At 38.5% G+C, this 22,823-nt stretch overlaps 1 protein-coding gene across 1 annotated transcript; it reads left to right on the plus strand.

Annotated features, from left to right (window-relative positions):
- The first annotated feature begins 590 nt into the window (after positions 1–590).
- slc9a6a (solute carrier family 9 member A6a) lies at positions 591–21,625 on the plus strand. The gene is made up of 16 exons (XM_047352628.1): positions 591–1,154; positions 3,507–3,706; positions 4,450–4,527; positions 4,671–4,747; positions 4,866–4,978; positions 5,993–6,098; positions 15,297–15,438; positions 15,725–15,830; positions 15,964–16,052; positions 17,471–17,584; positions 17,816–17,927; positions 18,033–18,186; positions 19,492–19,522; positions 19,614–19,699; positions 20,873–20,978; positions 21,062–21,625. The coding sequence occupies exons 1-16, from the start codon at positions 857–859 to the stop codon at positions 21,305–21,307; spliced, it is 2,058 nt and encodes a 685-aa protein (XP_047208584.1). The 5' UTR covers positions 591–856; the 3' UTR covers positions 21,308–21,625.
- The last annotated feature ends 1,198 nt before the right edge of the window (positions 21,626–22,823 follow it).

Consider the following 22,823-nt stretch of genomic DNA (forward strand, 5'->3'; position numbering starts at 1 on the left):
AGAAACACAACGAAAATGTTTACACGTTCCATGCATATATGTTATAAACCATCTATTTGCATATATCGGTGTAAAAATGAGCAGTAAATTTTTATATGCATGCATATGCATGTTAGATAAATAAAATGAACGAATAAGACTTACAGGAAAAGACAAAAATGGCAAACATCTCCATTCAAGTTTTTTATTATTATCCATTTGTTATATCCAACTGGAACAATTAGAGGAAAGAAACTATGTAAAATAAGGTACGTTTCCAGTTTTAGTTTATCTAAAATTGAAAACACCGACACCTTCGAACGTTGCATTTTGTTTGTATCGCGGGACTCATCGATCTTTATCTTTGAATAACAATAAGTCATAAACAAATTATACACGTTTAATTGTTTTGGACGCAAATGTATACTTGTGTGCACCCTACGTTAATAAAAAACTATGTATTAAAATTAAATAAATGACTGTTGGATGCACTTCCGGTTCAGAATGACAAAAATCCGGATTTCAAAATAAAAATCACAGGTCAGAGTGAAATGATTAAATTCCATTAAAAACTCAAAATCTTTAATGTACTTGAGGGTTCAATATTGAAAATTACCTATTACGTGGACATTTATTATTAGGCATTGATTAAACCAAAACAATGTGTAAGTGGGCTTTTAAAGTGAAACACATTTTTTACTCTTTCTAGAGAAAACAATGTTTCACTTCCGGGTTGAAACTCTGTCGCTGTCGTCTTTACTGCTGTCGCTTCTGTTCTTAGTCCGTGACTCATATTCGGCCAAATCTATTCTTTTTATTTTTTTTTTTTATTTTTTTTTTCTTCTGATGACATTGACTTTATCAGAAAATAGTCGTAATGTTGATGAAAACGGGCGTGGACGGGTCCCTGTGGGCTTTGGGGACGCTGCGACTGGTTGTTCTGCTGAGCCTGTGTGTGTTCATTAGTTTCTCAGCAGCAGCATCTTCTGCTCAGGAGGAGGACAGTGCCATGGAGAACATCGTTACAGAGAAGAAGGCTGAGGAGAGCCACAGACAGGACAGCGCAGACCTGCTCATCTTCATCCTGCTCCTCACCCTCACCATCCTAACCATCTGGCTCTTCAAGCACCGGCGCTTCAGGTTCCTGCACGAAACCGGACTGGCCATGATTTACGGTGAGAGACGCCATCAGAGCCGCAGCCGTCAACCTGTGGATCAGTCGTGAAATATTTTTAAGCCCTTTCTCATTTTAAAAAGAGGCAGGTTGAGCCGGAGCAGGTGCTCCTCTCTTCCTTGTTTTGATGTTAAAATTGTTTCACTTCCCCTCTACTCAGGTAAAACTGGTAACATTTGATTGACAGAAACAAAATGCACCAGTAACTACTTCCTCCTTTAACTGAGACATCTTTGCCTTTGTAATCCTGATTGGTCGAGTTTTACAAAGGTATTAATGTACTAAACGGTTAAATTAGAAAATAGTTGAGAACAAATCATTTATTGATACCAGCAACTCAATCATACCAATTTTAATTTGGGAAATACTATCAGTCCGTAGACTTCATGTGCTGTAAATGGAAATAGATGAATTTATCCTCATTGTTTAATTCAGTGTTTAGGATTTACCAGAAAAAGAAAGCAGGCTGTCTAACAAATGATAAGGATGTATTTATCCATTAATCCAGGGTTCCTAAAGTTTCTGGTTTTGTGGGGTCTTATATGGTTCCTGCACCGTGTTGTATTTGATATAAATCTTTTCAGGTCTGGGTAAGCTTTGGAAAATTTGGATTTTCAGACACCAATTCCTGTTCTGTCATCTTAAAAATTATGTCGATCCAGTCAAATTTTTGTTTCTCTCTCTGTCCATCCATTTGTCCCTTTATTCTTCCATCTCACCATCCAACATTTATTTTTATTTATTCATTATTAGTCCTTCCTGCTGTTCCTTTGTTATTCAATTCTCTTCCTTGCCGTTAGTAATTTCTGCAGGTTTCACATCTCCGCATCTCTCACCTCCTTAGAAATATCGTCTCAAGGTTCGCTCTAAAAAGGCAATCTGTGAGATGTAGACCTGTACAGTTCCGGTTTGAAGTATTTGTCAGATCCGCACAGTTAGAAAATTTTGATTATTATTGATCATTATGATTGTCTACAGCTTGTAGTTTCTATGTGACAGGATAAAAACAAAGATTTTGTTTACAGCACTCAATAAATTGAACAATTAGAAACTCTAGGTAACTCGATAGTATGTAAGAAGGAGAATAGGAGATTTATGCCATCTGGAAAGGTCTTTTAGATTGATTTCTTAACAAAGACACAATCTAAGATCATCAGTTCAAACAATTATACTTAAGTACAAATTATTTGAATCTGAGGGAAGACCCAAACTGTTACCCTTAGATTTGTTATGATGCTCAGGAACATCTCTGGAAACAACACGGCTTAAGTCTGCCATTTATAGAAAACTGCTGGAAAAACATTGCTACTGTCCACAGTTAAGATAATATTGATCACCAAATGCTAAGAGGGTGTCAACAAAGAAAGAGGACCCTGCTCCAGAATTGATCAGCAGCAGGCCGACCGAACAAGACAAATGCCTTCTGAAGACAAGTTTTATCCTCAGATCAGAAAAATATCGAGCTATGTTGAATGGAGTGAAGATGAGGCTTTTTGACCTAATAACACTGTAACTGTTCAACATGGTGGTGGTGGCATCATGCTTCGGTGTTGATCTATTGCCAGCGGTACTTCTACACTGCAAAAAGTCAGTGAAAATATGAAAAAGAACTACCTTCAGATTCTTTAACTTCACTTTAAATAAACAGCTAGATGCCTGAAACTTGGACACAACAGGTTCCAATGACCCCTAACCCGCACCAGAAGTAGGTCTGGAATAGATAAAGCTGGCTAACATTTAGATTCTGAAATGGGCCTGACCAGAACCCTTCAGAAAATCCTAAAAGCTATGCCTAACAGCTGGGTCGATTCCAAGAAACCAGCAAATTAAAATGACCAGTTCTGTTAAGAAGAGTGATCAAATATTCAGCCAGAAGCTTGTTGGAGATCAAGACAAGGCTAGCTAAAAAGGATTTATCCAAGTATTGGTGGGGGCATATGGATTGATTTATTTTAGCCACTATGTCGATTTTCCACACTGTGTAAATTAGGAAAAACCAAACTCATGCAGCACATTCTTACTTTTACATTTGTTTGCTGTTATATGCTGTATAAGCATCCCATCCTGGAAAGTAATGGTGCAACTGACTGGAACTTTACATATGCAGCATGAGAAAAGCTTGAGCTATGCATCAGGTGCTTCTTGCACCATTTTATGTGGAGATTTTGTCTGCATGAGCAAAACTCTCATTTGGCTTTGCAACATCCACTTTTTAATATATGCAGAAGAAACTCAAATACAGTTAATTTAATAGAAAAATCCAAATACATGACATATGAAAAGAAATGGAGCTTTGTTGTCCTAAATTAAACCCTCCTCTGTTCTGTTTTTGTTTTGTCACCTCTTTTCCCAGGCCTTATTGTCGGGGTGATCTTGCGTTATGTCGTTCAGGTCCCTCGCGATGCCAGCGTCGTCTCGGCGAACTGCTTTGTTAACGCCAGCCCCGCCACCCTGCTGGTTAATGTCAGTGGCAAATTTTACGAGTACACCTTGAAAGGGGAGATCAGTGCCAGCGAAATCAATGACGTGAAAGATAACGAGATGCTGCGGAAGGTACGGACAGTCCTCTCACTTTTGTGGTAGTAAAAGTTAATGATTGTATGAGTATTTTTCTGTTTTATTTTACTTTTCAACTTTGTACTTTGAGGCTAGGTTTTGGGTAACTTGTAAAATGTAAATGTAGGTGGTGACATAATTATCATATTCACCTGATCCTTTTGGATTTCTTTTTTTTTTTTTTTAAAGAAAAAGAAAATCATATATTATTTTCCTACCAGTTCAAAACCACGTGCTTCTTTGTGTTGGTTTGTCACATAAAATCCTATAAGAATGCTTTAAAGTTTGTGACTGTAATGTGATTAACTGAGGAAAAAAGCTCATGGGGTATGAATACATTTGCAAGATACCTTATTTCCCTGGAATCCCTACTTCAACACAACCAACAGCTGAAAAGAGCTGGTTTTACTCTGGTGTCTTGTGCAGTGCTATAAGAGGGCTGTTCACTCTGTGGTCCAGTGTTAAATGAAAACAGCCTAACTTGACGGCTTGCTCTGACAAATCTAATTTGGCACCGATCTGGATCCAGACCTAAAATTGGTCTCAGCTTTAATTGATGTTTGATTCAGTCGCTGCCCCCCTTTGGCATTTTGTCTTTTTACTTGATGTCCCAGATGTGTGATCTGTGATTAAATAATTAATTGAATTTATCCAAATATGCATCAGCATTAAAGTCTTTGTGAAGATATCTTTGCATTTTGCTGTTTTAATGATAAATGTCCTTGTTTTGTGTGTTTCAGGTTACGTTTGATCCTGAGGTTTTCTTCAATATTCTGCTCCCACCCATCATCTTTCATGCAGGCTACAGCTTGAAAAGGGTACACAATTCACAGGAGCAACATAATTTTTATATTAATAGTTAGAATTTCTGATGAAATATTGTCTTGTTTAGTCTAATCTTTTGACACCTCAGTAAAGTAATCTGAATTTGTATAAATAGATGTTTGTTTTTATTTTTCAGAGACATTTTTTCCGGAACATGGGCTCCATCCTGGCTTATGCGTTTGTGGGGACAGTCATTTCCTGTTTTATTATTGGGTAAGATGATTCTGCTCAGAAGCAGACCTCTACCTTTTTGGTTGTATTTTAAAGTATCAATAATCCATTTAGCGTCGTTCACTAAAATCATTAAAGGGGCCTTCTGGTCCTCCAACAGGTTGGTGATGTACGGCTGTGTCATGCTGATGAAGCGGTTGGGCCAGATGGGTGGAGACTTCTTCTTCACTGACTGTCTATTCTTTGGAGCCATCGTCTCAGCAACAGACCCGGGTATAAATGCAAATAAGTTTCTGATGATGTTTTCCATTTGGGGATAATATTTCAAATTAATCAAACCCTATTTTACACATTTGTAACAACAGAACACCCACACTAAAAATGTGGTTTCAGTTTGTTTCTTACAATACAAAGTCTATGTATATTTTTAGGCAACTCGCAATTACTGATAGAAATCCACATTCACATCCAAAACAAGGTGAGGTGAGTGAACTTCAGGAAAGTCAATAATATACAAACTAAAAAACAAAGGACCCAATAATGCAACCCTGAGGTACACCAACATTACTATCAACCTTTTCAAAAACACGCTGTTTCATCTTTTCCATTGCAATTACTGAAAAATGTAATTTGGATCACTTGGTAACGCTTTATCAAAGTCTTTCTTCGAGACAGGGGCGAGAGCCCCTACTACACCAATATCTAATTTAGCTGTGACATTTTCTTTTTTTTTAAATCTACATATTTGCAGTTTCCGTTGAATGGTATATCTAAATCCCAGCATCAATTTCTGCTAGTAGTAGAGTAAAGAGTAATGATAGGTCCATAATAGCTGACATGTGCATCAGATTTATATTGTTGTAGTCTTCCAGGTGCTCAGAAAATATTCCTCTTATTTCTGAGACTGTCCAAACTCAGTAAAGATGCACAAGTTTGCATTGAGTTTAAGTTGAAAATGTCTTGGCTTTAACAGAAAATCCTAAAAACAAGCATGTCTGTACCGGCTGATCTCTCTTAAGATGATCTTCAAGATGCTGAAAGTAGGGAAAAAGTTGAATAAGAGTTTTGAAAGTGTTAAAGGCTCGAACTAATAGCTGTTGAGATTGTTTTACGTTCTTTTAATTTGTTGCCTTTCATTCTGGAAATTGCTTAGATGTCTTTTCAGTACACTTGATGTTGCCTTGTCTCATTACCACATATTCTACCATTAGTGAGCAGAATAGAATCGGTCTTTCTGAGCGCCATGTATTTGTTTTTACCATGAAAGGTTTTCTGTTTGTTCCACAGTGACGGTCCTGGCTATCTTCCACGAGCTGCAGGTTGATGTGGACTTGTATGCGTTGCTGTTCGGGGAGAGCGTGCTCAACGATGCCGTGGCCGTGGTTCTGTCCTCGTAAGTAGTTTTTTGTTTTGTTCTTTTATCAAATTATGTTTAACTTGCAGGTAAACAGAAGCAGATTCACTGAATGTCTGGGACACAAATTGAAAGTGTATGTTTTTCTTGTCTAACCAATGATTTTTTTAATTGGCTCCCCAAATGATGCTTCATGTTTCCTTCCCCCATTGAACCAAGTCATTGAACGAGTGCAGACAGGGTTTTATTTATATTGTGTTATTTATATTTCCTTTTTTTGCTTAACTACTTTTAATATGAGTCAGCTAAGAAAACTTTTCCACACATTTTTTGTTATCTTTGAAAAGGCTCTCAGGGCCAAGGAGGAGACGGGTAGTTGAAAGACAAAACGTCTGGCATCAGAAAGGCTTTGAAATGCCAGGAGATTTAAAATAACATTTTGGTGGACTGTACCATAGAAACAGAAAATGGATCCTCACTGTGTCTTACTCATCAGTATAATGATCCAAAACACAACAACATGGAAGTGTTTGACATAAATCCTTTGTGAAGAGGAGAGAACATTAGAGAGGATTAAACAACTGCAGTAAAGGATGCGTTTATTTTCAGGCTTGTTACACATCGTTACCTGGGGAGCAATTAGTGCTCAAAATTTCTAGACAATCTTCATTTGCCAGATTGTTTTTTGATCTCAGACTTTTCATTATTTTCAGAATATATTTGACCCAAGTTTGATGACATTTATTTTTTTATAAAAATAGTCCAGCCTTCTCTGTCCTTTGCCATATATTTAGAGTAATGTTTTTGAAATTTCAGTTTTTTTCTGTTTTCAGTTGGTTTTATTTCTTGCGATGGATTATTTTAAGTATCTCAGAGTTCCTCCTACTGAACTGTTTTCAGTAGAGAAAAAACATTCAATCTGACCTTCATTCTGGTCCTGATTAGTAAAACTCATACAGTTTATAAAAAATCAGAAACCTGTCAGTAATAGGCTGCTGTTCTCCTATAGGTAAGGTAAGGTAAGTTTATTTATATAGTGCCTTTCAGCAATGAGACATTCAAAGCGCTGTACATACAATTACAATACAACTACAAAGCAAATAAACACAGATACAGACACAGAAAAACAAATTAAATGATAAAATCAAACAACAGAGGTAATTTAAAAAAGTAAAATAAAATAAAGAATAGAATGATGGACAAGAAAATGAAAAGAAAATTTAACTGAAAACGCAACTAATCATGCCTAAATGGCTCAGTCAAAGGCCACTGTAAACAAATAAGTTTTTAATCTTGATTTAAAGCAACTTTGGGTTTCGGTGCTTTTACAGTTTTCTGGGAGTTTATTCCAGATTAGTGGATCATAAGAACTAAAAGCTGCTTCTCCATGTTTGGTTCTGGTTCTGGGTATGCAGAGTAGATTTGAGCCAGAAGACCTGAGAGGTCTGGCTGGTTGATACACTGACAACAAGTCTGTAATGTACTTTGGTGCTAAGCCATTCAGTGATTTATAGACTAACAGAAGTATTTTAAACTCTATTCTCTGAGCTACAGGGAGCCAGTGTAGGGACTTTAGAACCGGGGTGAGGACGCAGGCAGCAGCGTTCTGGATCAACTGCAGCTGTCTGATCGTCTTTTTAGGCAGACCTGTGAAGACACCGTTGCAGTAATCAATTCTACTAAAGCTGAACGCATGAATTAGTTTTTCAAGGTCCTGCTGAGACATTAGTCCTTTAATCCTGGAGATGTTCTTTAGGTGATAGAAGGCCGACCTTGTTACTGTCTTTATGTGCCTCTGAAGGTTCAGGTCTGAGTCCATCACTACACTCAGGTTTCGAGCCTGACTGGTGGTTTCTAGCTGTATTAACTGAAGCTGTGTGCTAACTTTTAAACGCTCTTCCTTTGGTCCAAAGATTATTACTTCAGTTTTGTTTGGATTCAACTGAAGAAAATTTTGGCCCATCCATGCATTGATTTCTTCTAAGCATTTACCCAGCGCTGAATGGGTTCTGTAAGGAATATGATTATTGATTAATTAATATTAATCAAGAATCATAATTTAAAATAATAATTTGAAAAATATTAATTTCTTAACCAAAAATCATCACTTACAAATAGAAATCAGAGATATCCTCTGGTGTTGTGATTATGGGCTCAAAGCTCTTTAATAATTACAAATTATTAACCAAAACCACCAACTGTCACTGTTTATTCAACCGCTTCAACGAAGGTGGGGGAACTTCGACCTTGTTTTGACAGATAAATCACTCTTGCACGAAATAAACACAGACGCTTCTCTTAATTATATATATGAAAATTTATTGAAGCTAAATAATCCTGATATACCATTATTCTGGTCCAAAAACCTTCACCTAACTAACAAGCACCGTTCTACACAAAGGGAATAACAGTGACTACCTAACAATGATAATAAAAGAAAAATATATATATGCATTTAGTGTCTATGAAGATCAAACCAGCAGTTTATGGACAAAATGTGTAATTTGGGTTAAATGGAAAAAAATCCTCCAGGTGCTGATGTCTCGATCGCAGCGATCAGCTGATGAAACGGTGGGGCCACGCCCCTTTAGCCACAACCAGCTGATCGCCCCAAATCTTGACAAAGAGTCATAAAACTCTTGAGGCGGGAACTCCGTGGAAAATTTCCAGCAGTAAAACTGGAACAAAGAGTGGTCGGGTGAGGCCCAGACCGCAGTTGCTTTGAATGAAAAACGTTTAGAAGTCCAACTTCTAACTTCTGGCTGATTTGGGATCAGCCGGACAAAACATTAACCACGCACAATTCAGCAGCGCTTGCGCAGCAAATAAAAATACAGCTCAGCAAAACATAATTCAATCAGTATTGCATGCAACAAGTTAATACCTGAGATTAACTACTGGTGATCCTACATCACCTTAACTGCATAGTTATGATAACTTACGTTGTTGTTTATTAAAGTCTGAGTTAGGGGGAGCATGTAGATATTGAATAGGAGGGGCCCTAAGATGGATCCTTGGGGAACGCCACATGTGATTTTTGTGGTCTCTGATGTAAAGTTACCTACTGACACAAAAAAGTCCTTGTCCTTCAAGTAGGATTTAAACCAATTGAGTGCTGTACCAGAAAAGCCGACCCAGTTTTCCAGGCGCTCTAATAAAATGGAGTGATCAACAGTGTTGAATGCTGCACTAAGGTCCAATAATACCAGCACTGTGGTTCTTCCACAGTGTGCATTTATACGGATGTCATTGAACACCTTGACAAGAGCGGTCTCTGTACTGTGGTGAGCAGGAAGCCTGACTGGAAGACATTGAAGCGGTTGGTCGTTGTTAGGAAGTTAACTGCTGAAACACAGCTTTTTTAATAATCTTACTGATGAAGGGGAGGTTTGATATAGGCCTGTAGTTCTCTAGTAGCAGCTTGTCCAAGTTGCTCTTTTTCAATAGAGGTTTGATAATTGCTGTTTTTAGGGCCTGGGGGAAAACATCTGACAAAAGGGACGTGTTTGTTATTTGAGTTAAATCAGATGTTATTACAGGCAAAGCTTTCTTAAGGAAAGCTGTGGGTAAAAGATCGAGACAGCAGGAAGAAGAGCTTAGTGGCTGTACGATTTCTTCTAAGATTTTGCAGTTTATTTGGTGAAATTGGGAAATTTTGTCAAAATCAGTTCTAGTTGGAGACAACTTTGGTACTGGAGTTGATGTGGATGTGCTGACTGCCCCTCGGATCTTTTGGGTTTTTTCAGTAAAGAATTTAGCAAATTCATTGCAGGCCCTGGTAGAGTGGAGTTCAGATGCTACATTTACAGGAGGGTTGGTTAACCTGTCGACCGTGGCAAATAATGCACGAGCATTGTTAATGTTTTTGCTGATGATCTCAGAAAAGAAAGATTCTCTTGCATTTTTCAGTTGTAGGTTATATCTGTATTGTCTCTCTTTATAGATAATATAGTGAACGTGGAGTCCAGTCTTTCGCCACCTGCGTTCAGCTTTTTGACACTCCTTTTTTTCACTTCTGACTGGTGGAGCACTTCTCCATGGAGACATTTCTTCCCAAAAACGACTTTTACTTTAATTGGAGCAATTGAATCAATGATGTCCGTGATTTTAGAATGAAAGCTTTCTACCAGCTCATCTACAGTGTTACAGGGCAAAGTGGAGGTAGAAGAGTAAATCTGGTTAAAGGTTTCAGCAGCACCGTCCTTAAAGATGCATTTTCTTATCATGTGTCTTTGGCAAACTTGAGTAATTGCAGATGATGCTTTCAAAAATAACAGAAAAGTGGTCAGGAGAGACAAATATTCAAAAGAGTCAAATTTGAATAGAAATACTTTTTTACACTCTAGTAAATCTTTAAACTAAGTGGCCACCCCTCCACCTTTTCTTTGCTGTCTGCTCTCACAAAGAAAATTTTAGTTCGGAGGCGTCGCCTCTATCATAATGGGAGCTTCATTAAATTAATGTAACCATGTTTCTGTTAAAAACATAACATCAAGATTGTGGTCAGTAATGAAGTCATGATCAAACGTGATTTTCCTGACAGAGATCTAATGTTCAATAAAGCCAGTTTATATGACTTAGTTGTTGATATTAACTCTGTGTCTGGTTGTACCTGATAGTTTATGGCTTTTTTGATTGTTTAATTCTGTCTCTTATCCTTTTGGCTTTGTTCTTTCTGTCACCTATAAGCACAAAAACTTTACAACTATCTCCTATTAGGGGCCCAAGTTTTTCCAGGACATGCTCATTTCTGATAGACTTACCACTGGGGCCCAGACTGTATCACAGAGAAGTGAAGGTCCTGATTAGGAGGAGATAGTTTAGGAGGTGGTGGAGCTCTGCAGCATTTGGAAGGTGTTGGTTTAGTAGCAGGGCCTCGGCCACGGGGGGTGTTGAATGGAGAAGATGTCAGAGCCATTTAGGTCCCGATTTTAAGAGCTCCTTTCATGTTATCAGAATCCAGTAAAGCAAAAAGCGGGCTCAGTGGGGAGATGGGAGAGTTCTGTGCGCTCTGGGTCGGGGGTGAGGGGGGGTTATTGGGGGTGTCGGTCTGGGTTTGGGTTTGGGGGGATAGGGGTACAATGGGGGGGTCCACTTCTATGGATTTAGACGGGGAGACCCTTTGTGATGACCTCTCTTTCTCAACCAACTGGCTGATTGTTTCTGCTGGAGCTGTTGGAGGCAGCGTTATCATTGTTGATGCTCCATGTTCTCTGCTGAAGGTCGAAGCTGCTGGTGGATTATTTACTGAATAGAAGAGATTAGATGTGAGACGTCTGGCTCCTGGCTTGTTCAAACAGAAACCATCTTGCTTGAAGAGTTGTCTTTTTTCCCAAAAAATATTAAAGTTCTCGAAGTTCACAGTTGTGGTGGCACATGTTTTTTTCAACCACTTATTAATCATCAGAAGTCTGGAAAAAATCTAATCTCCACAGAAAATCGGTGCAAAGGGTCCGCTGAGAAACACTTTGATTTTGAGACCTCCAACAATATTCAGAAGACAAGTGAAATCCTCTTTCAGTCCTTCTGATTTTTTCTTAGCCACATCATCCATGGCTATGCAGGCGACTGTGGCTCAGTAGGAAGAGTAGTCGTCTTACAATCAGAAGGTTGTGGGTTTGATTCCAGCTTCCTCCTGCCATATGTCGATGTGCCCCTGGGCAAGGCACTTAACTTCAAGTTGCCTACCAATCTGCGTATCGGTGTATGAATGTGTGAGCGTTAGTGAGTGCGATTGGGTGAATGTAGCGCTAGTGTAAAGCACTTTGAGCGGTCTGTCTGACTGGAAAAGCACTATATAAGTTCAGTCCATTTACCATTTACCATTTCAAAGTGTATAACGAGGTTTTCTAGAGTCGGGCGCTTTTCTGTGATAGCAAGAATATTCTCTGAGATATCAGAGACCACGTTACTGGTACCAATAATAACTTCTGTGTTTTTCTTGTTGCAGAAGTTTTTAATCCCGTCCACAGCTGTGTTGCCCACTATTAGGGTTCTTGGTCTGGTGGGGCGCTTTTTCTCTGGCAGCTTAGGAGAAGACTGTTTAGAATGAAGGTTGTTCTTAAACCTTTTATTATTCTCAGAAGATGGATAATTTTCCTGGTTTTCATTCTGTAGTGGAGCAAATCTGTTTTGGAGATGACTCCATTATTTCTAGCTGTCTCACTCCTATCAGTTGTTGTGACAGCAGCTCGCTGTCGAAGTCTCCTTTATCCCAGGGGAAACGGAGGCATTTCTCTGTATTTCTGGCCATTCTAATTTATTTAATTGCTGAGATCTTCCAGTGAGTCGTCCACCTTCATTTTTGGGCACGACCCTAAAACATGCCAGGGGGGTCTGCCGGTAGGTTTACTCTCAGTGTTCTGATTGCCGGCTGAGTTGTTGAGCTGGCTGTCACTGTTTGGGATCACAGGCAGAGTTGAATCATCGCTGTACCCCATATTCACCTCCACATTCACTTCTAGTCAGTGGATTTTCATCTCCAAAACAGCCAATTTCTGTAAAGGTTTGTCAAAGTCCTCTGTGGTGAAGGGAGGCATTTTGTGCTGATTAGCTGGCGTCAACTTGTCCTGCTTTCGAGTTCGATTATAAAAACATCAAAGTCCTTTAAAAAAATAATAATAATAATCCTTGGGAGTCGCTGGTAAGAAGTTGTTTTAGTACAATATTTCCGTAATTTTGGCTAAGAGATAAAAAGTTAGGAGTAAAAGAATGCAAGCAAGCAGGGAGCTTAGGAGAAAAGCATCTGAGCAGACAGAGATAGATTTAGTAAAAAAAAATTAAAAACAAACAATGTAACTTATATTTTTTGGCACTTGGAAATTTAGGTTGTGGTGGAAACTACATTTCACAGCATAAGTTATAGATATTAATATACATTATAGATATATTGGTACACCATCCATCCATCCCCAAAATTCAAGTTTGGTTATTGATTCACTTCTGTGCAGAAAATGGTGTCCTCAGTGAAAATGCAGCTAGACATAATTTTACTTCTTGTACACAGCAAGCTGACTTTCTTCAAACAAGTCTCTAACTCTCAAGTTAAAATAAATGGTTGAAGAGATTTCTTAGCTTCCTGGATTTAAAAAGTCACAAAAATAACAAGAACACAGCTGTGATGGAATTTGAAGTTGTGGCCAGAAATATCTGCCTGATATGGTTTCTGTTTACAGAACATCCAGATTGGGGAAGTTAAACGAGTAAACATTTCTGTGCGCCGGTTTTAATCTTTGAAAATAAAGTATATTTTACTCATTTAACCATAACACGCTTTCTTTCTATGTGCATCGGTTTATAGTCTGTTATTTGCATTAACAGTTGAAAGCAGATTTTTTTCTCACTGTCTGACATGAAATCAAATTCAACTTTTCCTGTTTTAGGTCAGTTAGGAATGTCAAAATTGCATCATTCTTCAAAATGACAAAATAATGGGAGAAACAACTTTTAACTTATCTTAAAATGAAACAAAAATACTTAAACTAAGATTATCTTTGCCTTGAAACAATTTAGGAAACCCCAGATGATGATGTCATGTTAGGTTAATTCAATCTATTATGTATTTGTTTAGCCCTTTCCACATCAACAGTATTGGTGACCTAACTGCTTAACAAAACCAAAAAAAATAAATAAACACACACAGATAAAAGAAAACATAAAAAATCTGGTTAAAAACAAGAAATGCCAACACATTTTATAATATTAAAAGCCTCCCTGAATAAAAAAAAAGTCTTAAGCTTTGATTTAAAAAGGCCAGGTTCAGCTATAGATTGAAGATTTACTGGAAGCAGATTCCAGAGTCAAGGTGCAGCCACAGAAAAGTTGGGTCAACCCAACGGTGTACTTTGTTCGTGGAACCGTGAGTAAATGTTGTACGAATGGAATAAGGGGAGGCAAGGAAATTAAGAACTTTAAAAACAAACAATAAAGGCTTAAAATGTCTGTGAGTGTGAGTTAAAAGGTGAGCTACTGCGTTCTGAACAAGATGGAGGCAACTAAGGGATGAGTGAGGACACCGACATAGAGAGCATTGCAGTAGTTGATTCTGGATTTGATAAAAGCATGAACAGCCTTCACCTTTGAAAAAGGCTTGACCTTAGAAGGCATAGATGTTACAAGCCAGACAAAAAACAACACCTACAAATAACTGTTACCTTGTGTGATGTCATGAAAAAATCAAAACAAGTCAGCTAAGATTGTGGACCGCCACGTGTCTGGATCCTTATTGGGTACAATTTACAGATGCCACTTTCTTCTGTTCAAATGCAAGAATAAACAGTATGGAAATGTCGAGTCATCGCACTGTTTGAGATGGAGGACGTGCATTGGTGTAAAATGCTCAAATCAACCCCAGAACAAAATCAAAAGATCATGTGAAGATGCTGTCTGAAGATGGTGATGATAGATGGTAAGAAAGTGTCTCCAGATTGTTTCTCATTGTGAAACAATTCCTGTACTGACATGGGTTGAAATACCACCGAGAGACGAAGAAGTCGTTACTCCAAACGCAACATAAAAAAAAAACCAGATAACAATTTGCAAATGCATGCAGGGAAAAAAAACCTTCTGGAAACATGTCCTGTGGTCTGATGACAATAAAATCATAGTGTTTCGCTGCAGGTACGAACAGTGTTACCAAAATAGATGGCATCATCATGTGGAAATATTGATGCCACATCTCAAGACATCAACCAGGAAGTTGAAGAATGGACACAGATGGGTCTTCCAACTGAACAGTAACTTTAAGCATACTGCCAAATTAGTTGCAAAAGGGCTTTAAGGACTACAAAATCAATATTTTGGAGTGGCAAAGCCCTGATCTCACCCCATGGAAAATGTGTTGTCAGATCTGAAAAGGTGTGTGTGAGCAATGCAACATAGAGATCTGACTCAGTTTCAGCAGTTCTGACAGAAGGAATGGGCCAGAATTCTAGCAAACTATTGTGAGAAGGTTGTGGAAGGACATTTGAAACCATTGACCCAAGACATACTGTATAAAAGGCAATTCTACCAAATACTAAGGAACTCTAGTCAAGTTTCAAGAGCGCTAAAAAACGTCCTCGTTATTTTGGCATTTAGCAAATAGAAATAATGTTTTTAATCATAACTGATCCAAAACACAAAAAGGTTTGGTTGGATTTAACAAAAATAATGTGTTCTTTTTCATGCAGGCTATGTAAATATCTGGCTTTAACTGTGTATATTTACCATTAAGTGTTTTCTTATGTTTAATATCAGGTCTATTGTTGCATATCAGCCGCAAGGAGACAACAGCCACACCTTTGAGGTCATGGCCCTGCTGAAGTCTTTTGGGATGTTCCTTGGAGTTTTCAGCGGCTCCTTCTCTCTGGGAGTGGCCACGGGAATCGTCACAACTCTCATATCTTTTCTGGTTATCTTATCTATCCAGCATGCTGCATCTGCTCTGAATAAACAAGGTTGTTTCTTAGGTTATTAAAAACATCCCACTGTTAGTGATTGGCAGATGGGTTAGTGTTGAGTAGTGTGTAGAAATATCACAACAACACGAGTTAACTGAGCATAACAGCTGTTTTTGTAAGTTGTTCTTAGTAACATGAAACAGGCAGAAACTGAGTTAAAACTCTGCCAGTCATCCTGAACCCAGTGAAATTCATTTCAATAAAGTCTTTGACTGCGATCCGTACGTGACAAAGTTCACCAAACTGAGGGATTTCCAGCTGCTGGAGACGGCTCTGTTCTTCCTCATGTCCTGGAGCACCTTTCTGCTGGCTGAAGCTTGTGGCTTCACAGGTAGCAAACCCTTTCACAAAGTCAAAGTGAATTTGTAGTAAATATTTTACACATTCCAGTCTCGTTGAAAGGATTTAAATTCTGTTTGCTTGTCTTTCAATCCTATTATCTATCCTTACATTATGCTCTGCAGGTGTGGTGGCGGTACTCTTCTGTGGCATCACTCAGGCCCACTACACCTTCAACAACCTGTCCCCCGAGTCTCAGAACAGGACGAAGCAGGTCAGAACCAGACTGATGCCACCAAACTGCTGATTACTTACTTCTTGCTTAGTATTCTTAAAGTATTAGGTTGTGTCATTATATTCCTAAATCATGGAGCCTTAATTGCACATTTTCACACAGAGAATTTATATATGTATAGATTTATGTTATTAAAATATAAAAATCATAATATTGGCACTTCAGTTCAAAACTGAATTACTTTATTGGGACCAGTCACTTATGGAATCAATAATTACCTTTTTTTTCTTAACCTCACTAATATATTTTAAGGATTAATTAAGCAAAGAAAACAGAAAATAGTACAAACAAGCACAAGACTGGATCTACATATAGAGAGATTCTGAAGGGAGATAAGAATCAAGGTTTAGATTATTATTACCGTTGCTGATTAAAGGTCTAACTTTACCACAGTTTCTATCAGTGGATTTCTATAAACCTGACCTAACTTTAAAGGGAAGGTGTTTTGGAAGAAAAGGGGGATTCAAAAAGGAGGAACCTTTAGATCCATTAGTTTCTGTTTTTCAACAAACTGGGGTTCCTTCAGGGTCATCAGCTCCATTTCTCTCTCTTGGCTGGAAGGATTGTCAGCCTCCGCTCCAATAGCTGTTCAGTCTGATCGGGGAGGTCACTCTGAGGCTGCTGGTTCTGTGGTACAGTTTGGACATCTTGGTGGTTCCTTTTTTTTGGAATTTAGTTCCATAAAGTAATCTTGCTGGATTCACTGGGCTTCATCTCAACCGCAGGTACATAAAGATAAAGCAAAATGAAAGTGGGACGTCTGGAACTTAAAAGCATCAGGAAGTCCGGTAAATAAAAGTAATTCATTTCCCAACAAGTCCATCATTGATAATGGTAGGACTCTGTTGGTGGTTCTGTTACAGTGTCTCACTTCCTGACTCATTGAGAGCTTAGCTCTGAGACATTTTGTCATCAGGCGCTGACCATGGAGGAGGTTAGAAATCACGTGTTCGGGACACATTATACAACCAAGGCCAGATTAGGATTTAGTATTTTTTCTGAGGTGCGTCAGTTCTGAAACACTTGAGAAGATTGTCTCTGGCTGTAGGCAGTTTGTGTTCAAGGTCTACTGGAACGCATTATTAAAAAAGAAAGGTTATAGCTGACATTAAGTTAATCACCAACCAATTTAAAAGCTTATTGAGTTCTAAACTAGCGGGAAAATACTCTGACATGTATTTACAGGTAGCTAAAACAGTTCAAGACAAATGAACAGCGATGAAAATGTGGATGAAATGCAACTAAACCGTCACAACCTTATTTAATAACAAAACTGCAACTCTATTCATCGGTGCACAGAAGGGAACCGGTCCAAATATGTCCAAATACACGCTGGGGAAAAAAAACAAAACAGAATGATTACCTAAAGTTTTAATGTTGTTTTCTTTTTTTTGCAGCTGTTTGAGCTGTTAAATTTCCTGGCAGAGAACTTCATTTTCTCCTACATGGGTCTGACCCTGTTCACCTTCCAGAACCACATCTTTAATCCCATGTTCATCGTTGGAGCTTTTGTATCTTTTCAACCTGGTAAACAAAAAAGGTTCCATGAGTTTCTACTTCCTTTATAAAAGGATGTCTATTTATTAATTAATTTATGTCCAATTTTGAATAAATAAAAAGTCCTTCTATCTCATGCTATCTAGACCCAATTGTTTTAGTAAGTAGTGAATAAGCTTTATGCATATGCTAGGATGTCCCTCTGGTTTCCTCTGGTTGTTCTCCTTGACCTCCTTCCCGTGCAGCTGGCCGTGTTCCTGGGAAGAGCTGCTAACATCTACCCTCTGTCATGCCTCCTAAATCTTGGACGAAGTAACAAGATTACATCCAACTTCCAGCACATGATGATGTTTGCAGGCCAGTGGAGCACAGACCCTAGATGACATGAAGCTTTTTTGACAGTTAAAAACAGAGATGCTCATGTGTTTGTTAACAATGTTCTCATGCTTTATGTTTTTTTAGGCCTGCGAGGTGCGATGACCTTTGCCCTGTCTATCAGGGATACGGCCACGTACGCCCGGCAGATGATGTTCTCCACCAATCTTCTCGTGGTTTTCTTCACTGTCTGGATTTGTGGTGGTGGCACCACTCAGATGCTGTCTTGTCAGCGGATACGGTATGCTGTTTCAGACTTGTTAAGCTGAAATATTTACATAAGAAGGTGAAGATTTCGACTACTTACATTTCTTATTCGCTTGACATTCTAGGATGTAAAAATAACAATTACACTTGTCAACCCAAATAAGTACAAAATACGGTGTTCAAATAATAATTTCATCTGTCGAATGAGTGGCAGTGTTTTACACTCATCTCAATAGCATCTCAATAAGATTTAAGTCCAGAGTTTGACTAGACCACTCCAGTGTTTTTAAGCCATTCAGAGGTGGACCCTTGAACTTAAGGTCATAAACTGTGCGTGATGTTCTGTTTCTGAAATTCTGTTTTATTCTAGATGTCACAGGGGACACACCTTTGAAAAACGTCTGCTTGTTTGGTCATCATTTCAAAACTCCATCTTTTATTTCCTCTGCTTGTCTCTGAACAGAAACCTGGGTTGAGTATTTAAGGTAGCAGCAGTAAATGTAAAGGTTCACACCCCAACATTAGTCATACTCTATATTGTCAACAAGTGATAAGGTTCAGATGTAAACTTTAAATAGTTTTAATAAATCATTACTAAATTTTCCATATGTTGTTTCTCAACAGCTGAATCTCACATAACAGATGCAACACTAGAGCAAAAATGCTATGCTAAATTTTAGCAGTTTATAGCTATCAGTCTGTTACAAAGACAAAATAGTTTACATTTTTATAGTGTTGTAAATACCAAAAATCCAAAGATATCACCATTTCAGATCAGATAAAGATAAGACACCTTAAGGGTCCTGTTCCTGTTTTAATTCTTATAAACACGACTTTCAAATACTATTCAGCTGTCGATGTCTTTATGTCCTGAGGAGGATTGAGTTGATGACCCTTAGCATCATTGGAAAGAAAATGATGAAATTAAGAAACAGAAAATCTCCGAAGAAAAACTCAAAAGTGTCTTCAGAAAGCCTGAAGAGCTGCTGATCAAAAGATTACCAAAACATTTGGTTAACTGATAGCAACAAATAAAAACATTAATTGTTCTAAACGTCACAGGTACTGAGTGCTCAGAAAAGTCTGGTGAGGAATCTATAAATTTGACTTAGATTGGAAACGTTTTAAGAGCTCAAACAGGTTAATGGGTTTCATTTAACAGAGAAAGTCTTTGATGGAAATGACACATGAGATAAACTGAGAAAACATGCAGAAGATCCATTTATTCTGATAATTTTCCCAGTCCTTGTAGACTGTATGATCTCCATCTGGATATTGTGGGCAGAAAGTGTTGAAAACATACCTAAAAGCAGTAGATTTACTGTTTTTCTTTTAACAGAGTGGGAGTTGACTCTGATCAAGAACACTCTGTAAGTATGCCCCATGGTCATACACCTTGCAGACAATGTTATTTGAAATAATATTACTACTGAATGAAAAATATCCTTTGTTTTTGTTCAGATGAGTTTCACTGACGGATCTGAGAGGAGAAGCACCAAACAAGAAAGTGCCTGGCCTTTCAGAATTTGGTACAACTTCGACCACAAGTATCCTTGCAGTGTTGGTGTAATTCACCTGGTTGTGTTTCTGTATGTGGTCACACCCCCTGTTGAATCTAAGACGTTCAAGTCGATTAGTGAGTACTGAAGTTCATGTTTTAAGCCAGCAGAGAGAGCTCAGGTTATAAATTACAGAATTACAGTTGAAACCTGATTTTTACAGACAACCTTTTTACTGTCTGACATTAAATCAGACTAAACTCCGTTAGGATTAGCTAAATTATGTCTACTTGTAAAATTCCAGAATGAGTGAGTTTTAATTTTCGTCAAATTCAAGAGTTTACATAGATTTCTTTAGTATTTGGTAGACTTGCCATTTAAACTATATAACAAGTTTGCTGGAAGTTTGGTCCATTTCTGCTGAAAGAACTGTAACGGAGTCATGTTTGTAGGCTGTGTTGTTCATACACACCTGTGCTCTGCCTACAAATTTTCTATGGGTCTGAGATCAGAGCTTTGTGATGGTCACCATAAAAAAAATTACTTTGTAGCCTTTAAGCCGCAACTAATTTGGCAGTATGCTTAAGGTTACTGTTCATTTGGAAGACCTATCTGTGTTCAAGCTATAACCTTCTAGCTGATGTCTCAGAAATTCCTTCAGTAATTTTACATTAAGTTCTTTCCCCATCATCTCATATACTTTGTGAAGTGCACCAGTTCCTTATGATGCAAAACACCCACACATGATGCATCCACCACCGTACTACACAGTTGAGCTGGTGTTCTCAGGCTTCCAAGGTTCTCCTTTTTACCTGTTACATGTAACAATAGCCATTTCGGCTACAGTTCCATTTTTGCGTCATCAGACCTAGACCTGCCCACAGGGGAGGACAAATGGGTCTGTTGTCCTGGGTACAGGATAGGGGAGGCGGGCCTAGTCTGCAGTGTAAAAGCCAGATCAGAGCAGACGAAAGCGATGCGGGAGGGGAGAGCTTAATTAGTTTAATTTAACTGCGTCTCTAAGTCCACCAACCCCCCAATAAATAAACCCACCCAAGTGGAATAAAATCACTTGTACATATTTAGAAAAACTATGGCATGGGTAAATATGGAGCTTTTGATTATGTTGCTTCAATCAGGCATTAATCACATTATCTGTTTCTAGTTATTCTCCCTCAGAGTTCATTTTTACGTTTTTTCTTGACTTCAGCCTCTCTCCAGCTACCTGAAGCCCATCCTGACTCACAGCGGCCCCCCGCTCACAACCACACTTCCATCCTGCTGCGGCCCCCTCGCTCGCATCCTCACCAGCCCTCAGGCGTATGAGGTCAGGCAGTGGGTCATACGGGACCTATTTAGTTAAGTGTAGATGAGCCTAATAAGCATAATACCCTTTGTTTCCTCCCCCAGAATGAATGCCAGCTGAATGACGATGACTCTGACCTCATCCTGACAGACGGTGACATCAGCCTGACGTATGGTGACATCACGGTCAGCACAGGCGTCACAGGCGCCCACACCAGCGGCGGCCCAGCCATGGATGACCTGGACAGAGAGTTGGCATATGGGGATCACGAACTGGTGATGAGGGGCACCCGCCTGGTGCTGCCCATGGACGACTCGGAGCCGCTGTTCAAGGACCACCTGCGGATGTGAAAACCAGGTTTTGGCGCAGCCACAGTCAACCGTCCAGTACAAACTGACCCGAGCCATTGAGCAAAAGACGAGTACCTGGCTCTCCTTCTTTCACTCTTCCATTTTTTCTTTTGCACTTTGCCTTTTCTCCTTTTTTCCCATTGCTCAATTCCTCTATAGGCAAATCACTGACTCTACCTCATTCTCTTTCTGCTCATTTTTACAATTCTCTTACTTCAATCATTCCTATTTTTTTTTTTTTTTCACATTTGTGGCTCCTGTCAGTCACCTTACTGTAGCATCGCAGCATGAGTTCGTGAGTAAATGCAAACGCCAGTACCTGATTTCAGTGTACAGTATATCTCAAGAGAAACTATAACGTTGTTATGCATGTGGAGGTTGCTTGAGGTTTTCTTTGTATTTTAAAATTTAGAGCTTTTTTTTTGGTTGTTCTCGTCGTTTTGGGTCTGACTTTGAATGTTGCTGCCTTTTCTCTAAGCAAGCTGAGGCAAGCTGACCCACTGGGAAACTTTACTGTAAATTTGGTTACAATTAAGTGCCTGGGAATTGTAGCTCTTAAGCATGGCAACTCTATACTAGATTGTTTCTGAAAAGGAAAGTGGCCTCAGGATGGTACATAAGAAAATATTTATATTTAACCCCAACGGAAGCCTCCATCCCCAAAGGTAGCAATATACTGCGCGGGTGTGTAGGGCATCGGTTTGTGCTGTTTGCTTGTAAATAACGTGTAAACAATGCTTACGGATCTCTAGGGGTGACCTCAGACCGTGCCATTAGAGTAAGACTTTGCACCTTACTTTGGAAGCCGACCGCGCTCACAGCAGATTGAAGTGAGTAAGCTTTGTGCCATTCCCTTCATGCATTTTGACGTTTTGTGTAAACTGAAATGCTTTTTGCAGAGAAACCTTTCTCATTCACATCGAGCTTTGTTCACACATTTCTATTGAAGTATTTTCTCATTAAAGTTATAAAAAAAAAACATTTCGGTACCTAAATTTGACAGTAAAATAATCTGTTGTCTTAATCTGAATATATAAATACATTCTTTCATAATATTGGAAAGAGATTATGTACTTGCAGAAGGGATGCATACTTCAGCTAGTTTTTTAATCTGGTTTCATATTTTGGAAATCCTTAATAATGTTGAACTTGTATGTATTAGCTGACATGATTAGGCATCTTTAAGCGATTGCTACTTTAATCTGAAACATATTTGCTTCATCCTTTTGTTTACTTACACAGCTACATCTCAGTGGACGTCAATATTATTGAGGTAATTATTTTCAATATTTCAATTCAGAAATTAAAACAATATATATATATATATATATATAAATAACTATAATAAATAATCTTAATAATTCACTTTGTGTGCAATAAATCCACAGTGTAATATACACTGTGGATTTATTGCACACAAAGTGAATTATTGAGATTATTTAGCTGATTTTGATGATTATGGTTACATAAGACCAGTGACAAAAGATTTTTAATAGAAATGTCAGCCTACTGAAAA

The sequence above is a fragment of the Girardinichthys multiradiatus genome, chromosome 23 (assembly GCF_021462225.1).
Source record: "Girardinichthys multiradiatus isolate DD_20200921_A chromosome 23, DD_fGirMul_XY1, whole genome shotgun sequence".
NCBI lineage: Eukaryota > Metazoa > Chordata > Actinopteri > Cyprinodontiformes > Goodeidae > Girardinichthys > Girardinichthys multiradiatus.

Excerpts from the sequence above, each read along its gene's own strand:
- slc9a6a (XM_047352628.1), top strand. The coding sequence starts at position 857 with ATGTTGATGAAAACGGGCGTGGACGGGTCCCTGTGGGCTTTGGGGACG. Across the intron at positions 4,528-4,670 it reads CAGGCTACAGCTTGAAAAGG|AGACATTTTTTCCGGAACAT; the intron begins GTACACAATTCA and ends TTTATTTTTCAG. Across the intron at positions 6,099-15,296 it reads GTGGCCGTGGTTCTGTCCTC|GTCTATTGTTGCATATCAGC; the intron begins GTAAGTAGTTTT and ends GTTTAATATCAG.